Source organism: Balearica regulorum, chromosome 2, assembly GCF_011004875.1.
Source record: "Balearica regulorum gibbericeps isolate bBalReg1 chromosome 2, bBalReg1.pri, whole genome shotgun sequence".
Classification (NCBI taxonomy): Eukaryota; Metazoa; Chordata; class Aves; order Gruiformes; family Gruidae; genus Balearica; species Balearica regulorum.
The window spans coordinates 77,751,125-77,768,364 of NC_046185.1; the positions used below are offsets into that span (position 1 = coordinate 77,751,125).

General features: G+C 55.5%; 2 protein-coding genes and 1 long non-coding RNA gene across 3 annotated transcripts in view; 1 reads left to right on the forward strand and 2 right to left on the reverse strand.

Annotated features, from left to right (window-relative positions):
• Positions 1-17,240, forward strand: part of LOC142600431 (uncharacterized) — a 761,935-nt gene that overhangs the window by 82,916 nt on the left and 661,779 nt on the right. The window lies entirely within an intron of this gene.
• On the reverse strand, positions 133-9,119 carry LOC142600817 (SUN domain-containing protein 3-like). Its single transcript, XM_075747179.1, has 9 exons — positions 9,087-9,119; positions 5,380-5,420; positions 4,771-4,942; positions 4,102-4,186; positions 3,596-3,711; positions 2,548-2,715; positions 1,948-2,040; positions 1,108-1,234; positions 133-221 (listed from the first exon to the last, which is right to left on the reverse strand). Exons 1-9 carry the CDS (start codon positions 9,117-9,119, stop codon positions 133-135), a joined length of 924 nt encoding a protein of 307 aa, XP_075603294.1.
• On the reverse strand, positions 9,078-17,238 carry LOC142600818 (SUN domain-containing protein 3-like). The gene is made up of 8 exons (XM_075747180.1): positions 17,107-17,238; positions 13,501-13,541; positions 12,892-13,063; positions 12,223-12,307; positions 11,717-11,832; positions 10,670-10,837; positions 10,072-10,164; positions 9,078-9,357 (listed from the first exon to the last, which is right to left on the reverse strand). The coding sequence occupies exons 1-8, from the start codon at positions 17,236-17,238 to the stop codon at positions 9,208-9,210; spliced, it is 957 nt and encodes a 318-aa protein (XP_075603295.1). The 3' UTR covers positions 9,078-9,207.

A 17,240-nucleotide genomic window follows, 5' to 3' on the forward strand; every position in this document is an offset into this window, starting at 1 on the left:
CCTACAAAACCAGAACGTCTCCTACCAAGGGGCCAGCGCTTTGAATTCCCACTGAAGAGGGACAGATTTGGGAACTGCAAGAAACCTTTCCTGGCTTCTGCAGCTTTTGACTGCTCTGTACAAGGAGGGCCTTCAGAGGTGACGGAAGTCAGGCGCCAAGTCCACGCTGGTGTTTCTCTCGCGGGGGCTCAGGTTCAGCTTGGTGCCTCTCTTCTTGCAGCCTGAGAAAGGCAAGGGGCCACAGGGCACAAGGCACGGGTGCCTTGCTCGTTCGTTTCTGGTTGTTGCCGTAGGCACCGCGCTCTGTCGTCCCGAGGACAGGAGACACGTTTACAGGAGAGGATGGGAGCCTACTCGACTCCGAGCATGTTTCCTGCTCCACGTGCTCTTTAGAGGTCGGGGTCCTCCCCTCTTCCCTAAACGACAGACGCCTTGTGTTCTGCTTTTCTCCCCAAACCAACAACTCACAGAGTTGGCAAAACCATGTGACCTTATCCCCAAAAGGACAAAAGGAAGCCCGTCCAATCACAGATGAAACGCCAGAGCTAGCCCGCACAAAGAAATGGCTCTGCCAGAGCGGGTGCTGTGTTGGATGAGAGCCAGGTTCCAGAGGTGACACGCGTGCATCCCCCCGCACGCCATGGGAGGAGATGGCGCGCCCAGCGGGAGCAGCTGAGGCCCCTCGACGGCCGTTCAGAGGCAGCTTGAGACAGAGTTCCCCTCCAGGAAAGGTGTCTTGACTTGGGCAGGACATGTTGAACTTTAAGTTACCATGCTATCTTGAGTGGGTAGCCTATCCTACGCAGTTCTGGGCACCCAAACTTTTACCGTGCTTTCCTGCTTCTCAGTCTGTCTTCTTCTTACCACTTGGGCGTTCTTTAGCTGCACATGCCTTCGGTCCTCCAACACAAATAAAAATGAAGATATCTGCAGGAGATGGTTCTTAGTCCTTTTTTCCCTCACCTCTTCCTCCCGGGAAGTCTGCGATGAGCTCATGGGTCGAGAGGAGGACAGGGAGCTCTCTTAGCAGTTAGCGTCACAGGCACGAGAGACTCAAACTCGACTTGGTGAAAATCAATGGAATTTATTGCCAGACGAAACTGACACCTCTCCCCTCATCGTCTTTGGGAGGATCACCGTGCACCCTGAATCGATACAGGCAGGTGTAGTCTGGGTGGCCCCAGTTGCTCAGCACTTCCAGCCTGATGTACTTCACGACCCCAGAGAGCTCGTTCTGAAATGAGAAGAAGAAATGAGTTGCCTTTTCCTCTCTGGCACGCGACAACGGACAGAGGAGTGCCACAGCAATGGACTCCTTCAACAGCTTACTTCTGGCTGCCCTGCGAGGTCTTTTGACCTCTCATGGTCAGGACCTTCTTATCCTGCTCTACCTCATTTGGCCATAAGATCAGTCAAGGAAGAAGCAGCTACCAGAAGCTTGCGCACATAGATTGGCAAGTGCTTCTCGCCTGCTTTGAGGCACATGCTTCCACAGTCACAAGACCCAGTGGGGTTAGTATAATGCCTCGTTGCCTTCTCTAGAAAGCCACTGACACAGAATGGCCTCCCTTCTCGCTACTCGCTACCAGCAACAACAGAATCCTCAGAAAGCCCAGTATTTCTAGGCTTGAACTAGCAGGCCCGTAGTAGCGCGCACTACGGGATGTGGCCGCTTGTATGCACTTGGAGTCCAGACAGTCCAGCTGATTTCAGCTTCAACTGTGGCGGTTGTTGAGCACTGAAGCTTAAAGCCAAGACGAAAGCAAAGAAGAACGGCAGTCCAGGCGTACGCCCTTAGGAGGTTAAAGCAGAAGAAAGGCCAGCGTGGCACACGCTCAAGGAGAGGGCTGCCTCTAGCCCTTTGGAGGGGAAGCTTCTCCTCCACCGACCACATTTCTCCTCCTCCTCCTCCTCTCCTACAACTCTCCTCCCTCTTGGTCCCCGTACTTTCAGCTGGAAGGTCTGTCTGGGATTCAGTGCTGCCAGGAACGTGAACTCTCCCAGGAACGTGCCCTGCTCCTCACGTCCTTCCTTCAGGCCCTAGAGAAAGACGGGGGTAGAGAAAACAAGAGCGTTTGGTACACAGTGCGAAGACTTAACTTCAGTCGGCAGAGTACTGGTTTATTTTGGCTACCTAGCCCAAGGAAGATGAGCGCAAGAGGACGACGAGAAGCTGCAGCTAAGTAGCATGCCACACTTGCCTACTCAAGGAGTCTAAGCTGCCAGTCAGAAAAGGAGCAGACGCTCCCGGGGGGGGGGGGGGGGCCGGGGGGGGTAGCCTGAGGATGACACATGCCCACTGGGATTGGAGGCCAGAAGGTCCAGGACCGTGCACCATGCCAGCTGCTTTTCCCTGTGGCTCCTGGAGTACCACCTTGCCCCAGAAGCTTCCTTTCGAGCGGTCCATTGGATATGGAAAGAGGAATACAAGTGGCAAGAGAGGAACTCTGAGGAGCTTGTTTCTTGTGCGAGCCAGGAGGAAGCCGCGGGCCGCTGGACTCTTTGACCCATAGGCACCCCCCGCCCCCAACTCGACAAATGACTTACGTAGACTGCAAAGTCCTTTGGAGCGCTGGGGATGCTGTCTCGATGGAACGCACTCCCTGAAACGTGGTCCATGGTGACAGCTCTGGGAGTGATTGGCAGAAACAGCTTGATCAGGACGTGTCCCTGACTTCCTGGGAAGGGCCAGCAGTTTCCCGGGTGATTGTCTGGCTGAAAAGGAGGAGGAGGAGAAGAAGAAACTACATTCAGCTGGAGAAGGGTGCCCTGGCTCTCATTCCCGCCGCCAGCATCAGAGGATTAGGAACTGAGCTGGGCAATCAGCTCTGCCCTGAACCCCAGCCGCTGCCTCCGGTCGCTCCCTGCGGGTACCGCGCAGAGAAGCCGTGGCGAGAATTCACGCCTCACAAGACCCCTTCAGCGGAGAAGCGCTTCGAGGGCAGGCAGCTGGGTGCGCTACTTGTACAAACTCTCCGGCCTCTCCCCGTCCAGAGCAACTCGCCAAGAACAAGCAAGGGACGGTGTGGCTGAAAGGCACCTGCCCAGAGCAGGTGGCAACTAAGGGCCCACCTGGACGAGCCTTTCCTGTAAGGGGAAGCAATCGCTCCCTCTCATCCAGGCCCACCTCCTGCCACTGGCACCAGCCAACTCTTCAACTTGTGCAGGCCGCTCAGGAGCAGCGAGCAGCGAGCAGTGCCAGGACGGCTGGCCAACACAACGTGGGGCCCTCCAGCAGTGCAGGCTCTCAGCGCCCGCTTGTGCTCACTAAGAGCCCCGCGGAGCTCACAGCCCAGACCTCTGCAGGCACCTTGTCCATTCTCCTTCCCGGCCACGCCGACAGTTTTCACAGCGACTGGGAAGACAAAGACTGCCAGACCAAGCTGGCCTGTTAGAAGCTTGCGCGGAGCGCCTGGGACACTCCGGGAGAGGAAATACTCAACAGGCAGACACAGGAGGCGAGGAGGTCTGTGCAAGGCCGCGGCAGGAAAAGAACGCTCGGAGGAGCAAAGACAAGGGTAAAGGCGACGCTCAGCAGCGCCTTTGGTTCCTCCCCCCCCACCTCTGTTTTTCTCTTTCTTGGTGCTCCTCCTACCTCAAGGATAACCTCTGGAGACCTCACGTAATCCACCAGCGGCAGGGAATACAAAAAGACTTTTCCTTTTGTATTCCAGAGGGATGGAGAAGTTCTTGAATGAATGACAGCAGCCCCTGGAAATTCAAAGATGAGCACGATCACGGAGCAATGTCAGGAGGAATGTTGCACTAGTGACTTGAGAAATGCTTCTAAGTGGTCATCCGTCTCCTACAGTGGGCTTCCCCTCTTTCCTACTGGCATGATCCCTCTGGAACACCCAGCAGGGACTCATCAAACTGTCCTAAGGGGCTGTGGAAAAGGACAAGAAGGTCAACTAGGCCTTCTGTTCTTCAGATGTGGTCTGGCCCGTTACAGACTCTGGCCATGGGTACATTTGCAGGGCACGAGGTGGCCCTTGACTTCTCGCCCCTTGCCTCCTGCCACTGGATGCGTTCCAATGCCCGTATTGTCAAGCAGGACAGGAAGCGCTTTGGAACTGGTTGGATGGTACAGTGTCACGGCACCTGATGATTTGAGGGCATAATCAGGCATCGGGACTTGGTTTTCTTCCACCTTCTCCACGACATGATCGATTATCTCTTGCACAGCCTGGGAGGGAACACAAAGGAGAGCGCCTGTTAGAAGGAAAAGGAACGGGGCAAGCAGCTCCCCTGCAAGGCCAGCCAAGGTGACCTGGGACAAGGTTGAACTCAGATGGAAGGAACGCCGGAATTGCCCGGAAACCTCCCAGGTTTGCTCTACTCGGATTGACCGGTATCAGAATGGAGGGGCTGCTCACTCCGCTGCTCGGAATGCTGAAGCTGTGGGAACGGGCTTTTCCTGTGGAGATGCCCCGTGCCAGGCAGCAGGGACAGAGAAGCCTTCTGGCTGTGAGATGGGACTGGGGTAAATATGGACTGCTGAGACCACTCTTTCTTTCCGGTCCTCCCTTGAGGAGGACCCAAGATCTGGGCGGAGAGGAAGGTATGACTAAGACAACTCTACTTCCCACCACGCCTCTCTCTTCCCCCATAAGGAAGCGTGGAGCAACAGGAAAAGCAAGTGTGGCCACGCACAGCCCTTGTTCCAGCAGCACCAGCCTTTTGGCTAGCTAGGACAGGGACCTGGAGTAGGATACATGCCCGAGGGAGGAGAGAAACCTCCCAGTAGAGCCTTCTGCAGCGTGCCCTTACCCATCCGGTAAAGCCTGGGAGCTCAGCCTGCTTCAAGGCTTCCTGGACAGCACGCTCGGCGACATCCTTTGCGCTCCATCGCAGGTGATAGAGCTCGCCCTGCACCTTACGTAGCTGTTCTTCAAGGGTCAGGGTGTCGCTCAGCGCTTCTCCCAGCTCGTCTCCTGCAGGCCTAGAAAAAGTGACCAACAGAGAGACCGTAACTGCTCTGGCTGGCCCCTCAGATGCTGTGGGAATGGGAGTGAGGCAAGAAGCCTGGCTCTGGATGAGTGGCAGGGCAACCACATCTTAAGGGGTTGGGAGAGTGAGTTCCAAAGTTCTCAGAGCTTCAGGCTGAGAAGCTGCTTCCCAGCTGCCTGGGTACGTTATGGGGAAGTGCTGCATTTTGGTGCAGCCCAGCAACGGTGGACGGATGGGTGGCTGCAGTCCCCTAACGGACGTGGAGAGCTATAGCTGGCCGTTTGGCAGAAGGGAAGAAATGGCAACGGGAGAAGCTCAGGGAGCTGTGTCAGGTGAAGCTTGTGTGAGGGGGCACATAAACAGTGTCCTGTTGAGGCCGAGGGGGGCAGAGCTCCTCTAAAGTCTAGTCAAGGGGAAATGGTTTTTTACCTCCGAGTCTTCCAGTCCCCTCCAGGGAGGTGCAAGCGCTCCTGGAACGACAGTTAAGGGAACAGTCATTCCAAAGAGAAACCGGCCTTTCTGCAGAAACAAAGGCAGCGCGCAACGACAGTCTCTGTACAGCCACGGGAAACAGCGAGTTACAGACACCGTGCCTGTTTGTGCTCGGTTGCTCCACTAGCATAAGCTCTGAAGACCACCACCGTGGACCAGCAGGCAAGGCAGAAGACAATTCACATTGGGCATTGTCTTCTTCCAGAAAGCCTCCCGTCTTTGGCTTGGGCATGGCCTCCAGTCAAGTAACACCCTTCCTACAAAGCCTTCGACCATTTGTCAGGCATTCATTCAACAGGCCAAGAGGTGCATGCAACCTCTTCTACGTATTCCTTCAGTTTCCCGTTGCCCTCGGCAGCTATCGGGCAGGTTCCTGCTACGCCTCCACGAGTGGTTTGATTGCAGCTCCTTCCTTGATACCACCCGCAGAAGCTTCATTGCTACGAAGCTGCTCGCTGAATTCTGTGCCCACAAAGGAATTCCTGAATTTTTGAAGTGGGAGGCATGTTGAAGACTCTACTAGCCATCAAAACCCACGGACTCAAGTCTTCACACGCAAAGCAGTGCTGGGCTGAACCCTGTGCAGGCCCAAATCTGCCTCATCATTGCTCTTTCTCAGCTGCGTGCAATGCCACAATCTGTGGAGACGCTGGTGTTCAGTCCAGTTGACCTTCACCGGAATGACCTGCCAGGGTGGCTACTGTCCCGAGCCCTAGCCACAGGCTTTTAATGAGTGGCACTTTCTGCCCTGGAGTTACGCTGGCAGAAGCCGCCTTGATCGGAAGAGACCTAAATGTCACCTGCATTTGGAAAGGCTGAATATACAAATAGATGTAGGCTTGGCATACCGCTGCAGTCCTCCAGAGGCTTGCTTCGCCAACCTGTCCCACGTGGTAGACACCTGTCGGACATACACCAAAGCTCTCCTTACACTTTCAACTTGGTCTATGGCTGCGTTATGCCTCAGGCTGCCCGCTCCCCTTTCTGCGTCTCTCCCAGGAGCCATAGTTCTCTCTGCTCTTGTAGCCGCTGAGAGAGGTCATGATGGTGTACGGGCTCCGCAGTAGATGGACACGCCCTCCCTTGGAATACGCTCCTGCTCCTGCAGAAGCTTCTCAACCTCCTGGGGCAGCCAAGGTTAGCCACTAGCTCTTCCTTCGGCTTAAGAGAACTGGCTTAGCCCTCCTAGGGAAGGCAAGTCGTCCCTTCCTCACCCCCACACCCATTCTGCTCTGAAGCAGGAGGGACTGGAACACCTCTGTTGGGGACTTTCTGCTCTTAGCCGGGCTCCTCTGGTCAAAGCAGGGGAAGCGGACCAGGGCAGAATGGTTCCAAGGGGCCACCCTCAGGTCTGAGCTCTACAGAGACTCACCAACACAGAAGAGACCAACAAGCAGCGCCCACATCACCGTTTTCAGAGCCTTCATTTTCCTACGGAGCAGCAAGGAGGAAAAGGATGGTGAAGCTGGCGGTACCCGTGCAGTTCAGCAGCAGCAGCAGACTCGAGAGCAGCAGTAGGGAATGCAGGTCTTGAACTTGGTGTTTGTGGTGTGAGGACTGGCTCGGTCCTGAACAAGCTCGAGTTCAGTGGTGGAGTTGTCACCAACTGCACCAGTGGGGCATTTGGTACGGCAGCGACAAATGCAGACTGGGTAGGAGGGAGGGAGGATGGAACGTAAATGCATGCTGGCAAGCCATGGGGAACCAAGGAAACTCCAAAGAAACACCCTGGTGGCTAGCCCCTGCTCCCCTGAGGCCTCATCTGCCGAGAGACAGCACACACCGCTCTGCAAGACGGAAACTCCTCCAGCCTGTTCCAGGAGGCTCTTGAAAGGCTTACAGCGTAGACTTCATCGGGAATAAACAAGCCCTTTTGTCCTACTAGAAAACTTTTTGGACCCCTCAGAGGATCTTGTGCTCCTTTTCCTAAGGCAGACCACTGGTGAGGAGCTGACCAGGTTTCCAAAGGAAACCTCATCTGTCAGGAACACAAGTCAAATCCACTGCCAACAGAGGAAACATCAGTGTCCTTCTGGTTCGGCTCAACGGGAAGACCTAACCCATCCGCGGAGCGCAGTACAGGACTGTGCTAAGCTCTCGCAATTCCTACAGCAGGGATGTATCTGGGCAACTGCCTGGCACTCTGTCCATGCGATCCAAAACGGATTTGTCCCTCCCTTTGCAGAGACAAAAGGCTTTCTAGGCCTAGTCCTGGTGTTCATGAAGAGACCGAAGAGACTGCTGCTGCCTTGCACCACCTCCAGACCCAGCTCCCAGGCTGCCCTCGTGTTCTTCCCCTGCCCAGCCCACAGCCACCCCAACTGATGAGGCAGAACAAACACTTGGAGAAAGGAGAGAAGGCGTTTTGCAGCATACCCGTTCAGATCGTGGGCCTTGGGTGGCAGTCTGCCTGTATCCGCTGAGGTATGGGCACCAAACATCCTACTTGCTCGGGAGCGAGCCAAAACCTCTGCGATCTCCGTTCCCTCGAGAGCGAGAGTGACAAAGGCGCAGGGACAACCCCGATCTTATGCCCTGCTGTGTCTACCTCAGCGCTGAGGATGCTTTGTGACATCAACGTCGGCCAGCGATGTCACAATAGGAAAGGCAGCGCCCCGTTTCGAGGCAAAATGCAACCTGACAGGGAGCAGGTTTTGCCCTCCTCTCCGCAAGGGAGGAAATCCTACAAAACCAGAATGTCTCCTACCAAGGGGCCAGCGCTTTGAATTCCCACTGAAGAGGGACAGATTTGGGAACTGCAAGAAACCTTTCCTGGCTTCTGCAGCTTTTGACGCTCTGTACAAGGAGGGCCTTCAGAGGTGACGGAAGTCAGGCGCCAAGTCCACGCGGTGTTTCTCTCGCGGGGGCTCAGGTTCAGCTTGGTGCCTCTCTTCTTGCAGCCTGAGAAAGGCAAGGGGCCACAGGGCACAAGGCACGGGTGCCTTGCTCGTTCGTTTCTGGTTGTTGCCGTAGGCACCGCGCTCTGTTGTCCCGAGGACAGGAGACACGTTTACAGGAGAGGATGGGAGCCTACTCGACTCCGAGCACTGTTTCCTGCTCCACGTGCTCTTTAGAGGTCGGGGTCCTCCCCTCTTCCCTACACAACAGACGCCTTGTGTTCTGCTTTTCTCCCCAAACCAACAACTCACAGAGTTGGCAAAAGCATGTGACCTTATCCCCAAAAGGACAAAAGGAAGCCCGTCCAATCACAGATGAAACGCCAGAGCTAGCCCGCACAAAGAAATGGCTCTGCCAGAGCGGGTGCTGTGTTGGATGAGAGCCAGGTTCCAGAGGTGACACGCGCGCATCCCCCCGCACGCCATGGGAGGAGATGGCGCGCCCAGCGGGAGCAGCTGAGGCCCCTCGACGGCCGTTCAGAGGCAGCTTGAGACAGAGTTCCCCTCCAGGAAAGGTGTCTTGACTTGGGCAGGACATGTTGAACTTTAAGTTACCATGCTATCTTGAGTGGGTAGCCTATCCTACGCAGTTCTGGGCACCCAAACTTTTACCGTGCTTTCCTGCTTCTCAGTCTGTCTTCTTCTTACCACTTGGGCGTTCTTTAGCTGCACATGCCTTCAGTCCTCCAACACAAATAAAAATGAAGATATCTGCAGCAGATGGTTCTTAGTCCTTTTTTCCCTCACCTCTTCCTCCCGGGAAGTCTGCGATGAGCTCATGGGTCGAGAGGAGGACAGGGAGCTCTCTTAGCAGTTAGCGTCACAGGCACGAGAGACTCAAACTCGACTTGGTGAAAATCAATGGAATTTATTGCCAGACGAAACTGACACCTCTCCCCCCATCGTCTTTGGGAGGATCACCGTGCACCCTGAATCGATACAGGCAGGTGTAGTCTGGGTGGCCCCAGTTGCTCAGCACTTCCAGCCTGATGTACTTCACGACCCCAGAGAGCTCGTTCTGAAATGAGAAGAAGAAATGAGTTGCCTTTTCCTCTCTGGCAGGCGACAACTGACAGAGGAGTGCCACAGCAACTGGACTCCTTCAACAGCTTACTTCTGGCTGCCCTGCGAGGTCTTTTGACCTCTCATGGTCAGGACCTTCTTATCCTGCTCTACCTCATTTGGCCATAAGATCAGTCAAGGAAGAAGCAGCTACCAGAAGCTTGCGCACATAGATTGGCAAGTGCTTCTCGCCTGCTTTGAGGCACATGCTTCCACAGTCACAAGACCCAGTGGGGTTAGTATAATGCCTCGTTGCCTTCTCTAGAAAGCCACTGACACAGAATGGCCTCCCTTCTCGCTACTCGCTACCAGCAACAACAGAATCCTCAGAAAGCCCAGTATTTCTAGGCTTGAACTAGCAGGCCCGTAGTAGCGCGCACTACGGGATGTGGCCGCTTGTATGCACTTGGAGTCCAGACAGTCCAGCTGATTTCAGCTTCAACTGTGGCGGTTGTTGAGCACTGAAGCTTAAAGCCAAGACGAAAGCAAAGAAGAACGGCAGTCCAGGCGTACGCCTTTAGGAGGTTAAAGCAGAAGAAAGGCCAGCGTGGCACACGCTCAAGGAGAGGGCTGCCTCTCGCCCTTTGGAGGGGAAGCTTCTCCTCCACCGACCACATTTCTCCTCCTCCTCCTCCTCTCCTACAACTCTCCTCCCTCTTGGTCCCCGTACTTTCAGCTGGAAGGTCTGTCTGGGATTCAGTGCTGCCAGGAACGTGAACTCTCCCAGGAACGTGCCCTGCTCCTCACGTCCTTCCTTCAGGCCCTAGAGAAAGACGGGGGTAGAGAAAACAAGAGCGTTTGGTACACAGTGCGAAGACTTAACTTCAGTCGGCAGAGTACTGGTTTATTTTGGCTACCTAGCCCAAGGAAGATGAGCGCAAGAGGACGACGAGAAGCTGCAGCTAAGTAGCATGCCACACTTGCCTACTCAAGGAGTCTAAGCTGCCAGTCAGAAAAGGAGCAGACGCTCCCGGGGTGGGGGTGGGGGCAGTGGGGGTAGCCTGAGGATGACACATGCCCACTGGGATTGGAGGCCAGAAGGTCCAGGACCGTGCACCATGCCAGCTCCTTTTCCCTGTGGCTCCTGGAGTACCACCTTGCCCCAGAAGCTTCCTTTCGAGCGGTCCATTGGATATGGAAAGAGGAATACAGTGGCAAGAGAGGAACTCTGAGGAGCTTGTTTCTTGTGCGAGCCAGGAGGAAGCCGCGGGCCGCTGGACTCTTTGACCCATAGGCACCCCCCGCCCCCAACTCGACAAATGACTTACGTAGACTGCAAAGTCCTTTGGAGCGCTGGGGATGCTGTCTCGATGGAACGCACTCCCTGAAACGTGGTCCATGGTGACAGCTCTGGGAGTGATTGGCAGAGACAGCTTGATCAGGACGTGTCCCTGACTTCCTGGGAAGGGCCAGCAGTTTCCCGGGTGATTGTCTGGCTGGAAAGGAGGCGGAGGAGAAGAAGAAACTACATTCAGCTGGAGAAGGGTGCCCTGGCTCTCATTCCCGCCGCCAGCATCAGAGGATTAGGAACTGAGCTGGGCAATCAGCTCTGCCCTGAACCCCAGCCGCTGCCTCCGGTCGCTCCCTGCGGGTACCGCGCAGAGAAGCCGTGGCGAGAATTCACGCCTCACAAGACCCCTTCAGCGGAGAAGCGCTTCGAGGGCAGGCAGCTGGGTGCGCTACTTGTACAAACTCTCCGGCCTCTCCCCGTCCAGAGCAACTCGCCAAGAACAAGCAAGGGACGGTGTGGCTGAAAGGCACCTGCCCAGAGCAGGTGGCAACTAAGGGCCCACCTGGACGAGCCTTTCCTGTAAGGGGAAGCAATCGCTCCCTCTCATCCAGGCCCACCTCCTGCCACTGGCACCAGCCAACTCTTCAACTTGTGCAGGCCGCTCAGGAGCAGCGAGCAGCGAGCAGTGCCAGGACGGCTGGCCAACACAACGTGGGGCCCTCCAGCAGTGCAGGCTCTCAGCGCCCACTTGTGCTCACTAAGAGCCCCGCGGAGCTCACAGCCCAGACCTCTGCAGGCACCTTGTCCATTCTCCTTCCCGGCCACGCCGACAGTTTTCACAGCGACTGGGAAGACAAAGACTGCCAGACCAAGCTGGCCTGTTAGAAGCTTGCGCGGAGCGCCTGGGACACTCCGGGAGAGGAAATACTCAACAGGCAGACACAGGAGGCGAGGAGGTCTGTGCAAGGCGGCGGCAGGAAAAGAACGCTCGGAGGAGCAAAGACAAGGGTAAAGGCGACGCTCAGCAGCGCCTTTGGTTCCTCCCCCCCACCTCTGTTTTTCTCTTTCTTGGTGCTCCTCCTACCTCAAGGATAACCTCTGGAGACCTCACGTAATCCACCAGCGGCAGGGAATACAAAAAGACTTTTCCTTTTGTATTCCAGAGGGATGGAGAAGTTCTTGAATGAATGACAGTAGCCCCTGGAAATTCAAAGATGAGCACGATCACGGAGCAATGTCAGGAGCAATGTTGCACTAGTGACTTGAGAAATGCTTCTAAGTGGTCATCCGTCTCCTACAGTGGGCTTCCCCTCTTTCCTACTGGCATGATCCCTCTGGAACACCCAGCAGGGACTCATCAAACTGTCCTAAGGGGCTGTGGAAAAGGACAAGAAGGTCAACTAGGCCTTCTGTTCTTCAGATGTGGTCTGGCCCGTTACAGACTCTGTCCATGGGTACATTTGCAGGGCACGAGGTGGCCCTTGACTTCTCGCCCCTTGCCTCCTGCCACTGGATGTGTTCCAATGCCCGTATTGTCAAGCAGGACAGGAAGCGCTTTGGAACTGGTTGGATGGTACAGTGTCACGGCACCTGATGATTTGAGGGCATAATCAGGCATTGGGACTTGGTTTTCTTCCACCTTCTCCACGACATGATCGATTATCTCTTGCACAGCCTGGGAGGGAACACAAAGGAGAGCGCCTGTTAGAAGGAAAAGGAACGGGGCAAGCAGCTCCCCTGCAAGGCCAGCCAAGGTGACCTGGGACAAGGTTGAACTCAGATGGAAGGAACGCCGGAATTGCCCGGAAACCTCCCAGGTTTGCTCTACTCGGATTGACCGGTATCAGAATGGAGGGGCTGCTCACTCCGCTGCTCGGAATGCTGAAGCTGTGGGAACGGGCTTTTCCTGTGGAGATGCCCCGTGCCAGGCAGCAGGGACAGAGAAGCCTTCTGGCTGTGAGATGGGACTGGGGTAAATATGGACTGCTGAGACCACTCTTTCTTTCCGGTCCTCCCTTGAGGAGGACCCAAGATCTGGGCGGAGAGGAAGGTATGACTAAGACAACTCTACTTCCCACCACGGCTCTCTCTTCCCCCATAAGGAAGCGTGGAGCAACAGGAAAAGCAAGTGTGGCCACGCACAGCCCTTGTTCCAGCAGCACCAGCCTTTTGGCTAGCTAGGACAGGGACCTGGAGTAGGATACATGCCGGAGGGAGGAGAGAAACCTCCCAGTAGAGCCTTCTGCAGCGTGCCCTTACCCATCCGGTAAAGCCTGGGAGCTCAGCCTGCTTCAAGGCTTCCTGGACAGCACGCTCGGCGATATCCTTTGCGCTCCATCGCAGGTGATAGAGCTCGCCCTGCACCTTACGTAGCTGTTCTTCAAGGGTCAGGGTGTCGCTCAGCGCTTCTCCCAGCTCGTCTCCTGCAGGCCTAGAAAAAGTGAGCAACAGAGAGACCGTAACTGCTCTGGCTGGCCCCTCAGATGCTGTGGGAATGGGAGTGAGGCAAGAAGCCTGGCTCTGGATGAGTGGCAGGGCAACCACATCTTAAGGGGTTGGGAGAGTGAGTTCCAAAGTTCTCAGAGCTTCAGGCTGAGAAGCTGCTTCCCAGCTGCCTGGGTACGTTATGGGGAAGTGCTGCATTTTGGAGCAGCCCAGCAACGGTGGACGGATGGGTGGCTGCAGTCCCCTAAGGGACGTGGAGATCTATAGCTGGCCGTTTGGCAGAAGGGAAGAAATGGCAACGGGAGAAGCTCAGGGAGCTGTGTCAGGTGAAGCTTGTGTGAGGGGGCACATAAACAGTGTCCTGTTGGGGCCGAGGGGGGCAGAGCTCCTCTAAAGTCTAGTCAAGGGGAAATGGTTTTTTACCTCCGAGTCTTCCAGTCCCCTCCAGGGAGGTGCAAGCGCTCCTGGAACGACAGTTAAGGGAACAGTCATTCCAAAGAGAAACCGGCCTTTCTGCAGAAACAAAGGCAGCGCGCAACGACAGTCTCTGTACAGCCACGGGAAACAGCGAGTTACAGACACCGTGCCTGTTTGTGCTCGGTTGCTCCACTAGCATAAGCTCTGAAGACCACCGCCGTGGACCAGCAGGCAAGGCAGAAGACAATTCACATTGGGCATTGTCTTCTTCCAGAAAGCCTCCCGTCTTTGGCTTGGGCACTGGCCTCCAGTCAAGTAACACCCTTCCTACAAAGCCTTCGACCATTTGTCAGGCATTCATTCAACAGGCCAAGAGGTGCATGCAACCTCTTCTACGTATTCCTTCAGTTTCCCGTTGCCCTCGGCAGCTATCGGGCAGGTTCCTGCTACGCCTCCACGAGTGGTTTGATTGCAGCTCCTTCCTTGATACCACCCGCAGAAGCTTCATTGCTACGAAGCTGCTCGCTGAATTCTGTGCCCACAAAGGAATTCCTGAATTTTTGAAGTGGGAGGCATGTTGAAGACTCTACTAGCCATCAAAACCCACGGACTCAAGTCTTCACACGCAAAGCAGTGCTGGGCTGAACCCTATGCAGGCCCAAATCTGCCTCATCATTGCTCTTTCTCAGCTGCGTGCAATGCCACAATCTGTGGAGACGCTGGTGTTCAGTCCAGTTGACCTTCACCTGAATGACCTGCCAGGGTGGCTACTGTCCCGAGCCCTAGCCACAGGCTTTTAATGAGTGGCACTTTCTGCCCTGGAGTTACGCTGGCAGAAGCCGCCTTGATCGGAAGAGACCTAAATGTCACCTGCATTTGGAAAGGCTGAATATACAAATAGATGTAGGCTCGGCATACCGCTGCAGTCCTCCAGAGGCTTGCTTCGCCAACCTGTCCCACGTGGTAGACACCTGTCGGACATACACCAAAGCTCTCCTTACACTTTCAACTTGGTCTATGGCTGCGTTATGCCTCAGGCTGCCCGCTCCCCTTTCCGCGTCTCTCCCAGGAGCCATAGTTCTCTCTGCTCTTGTAGCCGCTGAGAGAGGTCATGATGGTGTACGGGCTCCGCAGTAGATGGACACACCCTCCCTTGGAATACGCTCCTGGTCCTGCAGAAGCTTCTCAACCTCCTGGGGCAGCCAAGGTTAGCCACTAGCTCTTCCTTCGGCTTAAGAGAACTGGCTTAGCCCTCCTAGGGAAGGCAAGTCGTCCCTTCCTCACCCCCACACCCATTCTGCTCTGAAGCAGGAGGGACTGGAACACCTCTGTTGGGGACTTTCTGCTCTTAGCCGGGCTCCTCTGGTCAAAGCAGGGGAAGCGGACCAGGGCAGAATGGTTCCAAAGGGCCACCCTCAGGTCTGAGCTCTACAGAGACTCACCAACACAGAAGAGACCAACAAGCAGCGCCCACATCACCGTTTTCAGAGCCTTCATTTTCCTACAGAGCAGCAAGGAGGAAAAGGATGGTGAAGCTGGCGGTACCCGTGCAGTTCAGCAGCAGCAGCAGACTCGAGAGCAGCAGTAGGGAATGCAGGTCTTGAACTTGGTGTTTGTGGTGTGAGGACTGCCTCGGTCCTGAACAAGCTCGAGTTCAGTGGTGGAGTTGTCACCAACTGCACCAGTGGGGCATTTGGTACGGCCGACAAATGCAGACTGGGTAGGAGGGAGGGAGGATGGAACGTAAATGCATGCTGGCAAGCCATGGGGAACCAAGGAAACTCCAAAGAAACACCCTGGTGGCTAGCCCCTGCTCCCCTGAGGCCTCATCTGCCGAGAGACAGCACACACCGCTCTGCAAGACGGAAACTCCTCCTGCCTGTTCCAGGAGGCTCTTGAAAGGCTTACAGCGTAGACTTCATCGGGAATAAACAAGCCCTTTTGTCCTACTAGAAAACTTTTTGGACCCCTCAGAGGATCTTGTGCTCCTTTTCCTAAGGCAGACCACTGGTGAGGAGCTGACCAGGTTTCCAAAGGAAACCTCATCTGTCAGGAACACAAGTCAAATCCACTGCCAACAGAGGAAACATCAGTGTCCTTCTGGTTCGGCTCAACGGGAAGACCTAACCCATCCGCGGAGCGCAGTACAGGACTGTGCTAAGCTCTCGCAATTCCTACAGCAGGGATGTATCTGGGCAACTGCCTGGCACTCTGTCCATGCGATCCAAAACGGATTTGTCCCTCCCTTTGCAGAGACAAAAGGCTTTCTAGGCCTAGTCCTGGTGTTCATGAAGAGACCGAAGAGACTGCTGCTGCCTTGCACCACCTCCAGACCCAGCTCCCAGGCTGCCCTCGTGTTCTTCCCCTGCCCAGCCCACAGCCACCCCAACTCATGAGGCAGAACAAACACTTGGAGAAAGGAGAGAAGGCGTTTTGCAGCATACCCGTTCAGATCGTGGGCCTTGGGTGGCAGTCTGCCTGTATCCGCTGAGGTATGGGCACCAAACATCCTACTTGCTCGGGAGCGAGCCAAAACCTCTGCGATCTCCGTTCCCTCGAGAGCGAGAGTGACAAAGGCGCAGGGACAACCCCGATCTTATGCCCTGCTGTGTCTACCTCAGCGCTGAGGATGCTTTGTGACATCAACGTCGGCCAGCGATGTCACAATAGGAAAGGCAGCGCCCCGTTTCGAGGCAAAATGCAACCTGACAGGGAGCAGGTTTTGCCCTCCTCTCCGCAAGGGAGGAAATCCTACAAAACCAGAACGTCTCCTACCAAGGGGCCAGCGCTTTGAATTCCCACTGAAGAGGGACAGATTTGGGAACTGCAAGAAACCTTTCCTGGCTTCTGCAGCTTTTGACGCTCTGTACAAGGAGGGCCTTCAGAGGTGACGGAAGTCAGGCGCCAAGTCCACGCGGTGTTTCTCTCGCGGGGGCTCAGGTTCAGCTTGGTGCCTCTCTTCTTGCAGCCTGAGAAAGGCAAGGGGCCACAGGGCACAAAGGACGGGTGCCTTGCTCGTTCGTTTCTGGTTGTTGCCGTAGGCACCGCGCTCTGTCGTCCCGAGGACAGGAGACACGTTTACAGGAGAGGATGGGAGCCTACTCGACTCCGAGCATGTTTCCTGCTCCACGTGCTCTTTAGAGGTCGGGGTCCTCCCCTCTTCCCTACACAACAGACGCCTTGTGTTCTGCTTTTCTCCCCAAACCAACAACTCACAGAGTTGGCAAAAGCATGTGACCTTATCCCCAAAAGGACAAAAGGAAGCCCGTCCAATCACAGATGAAACGCCAGAGCTAGCCCGCACAAAGAAATGGCTCTGCCAGAGCGGGTGCTGTGTTGGATGAGAGCCAGGTTCCAGAGGTGACACGCGCGCATCCCCCCGCACGCCATGGGAGGAGATGGCGCGCCCAGCGGGAGCAGCTGAGGCCCCTCGACGGCCGTTCAGAGGCAGCTTGAGACAGAGTTCCCCTCTAGGAAAGGTGTCTTGACTTGGGCAGGACATGTTGAACTTTAAGTTACCATGCTATCTTGAGTGGGTAGCCTATCCTACGCAGTTCTGGGCACCCAAACTTTTACCGTGCTTTCCTGCTTCTCAGTCTGTCTTCTTCTTACCACTTGGGCGTTCTTTAGCTGCACATGCCTTCGGTCCTCCAACACAAATAAAAATGAAGATATCTGCAGCAGATGGTTCTTAGTCCTTTTTTCCCTCACCTCTTCCTCACGGGAAGTCTGCGATGAGCTCATGG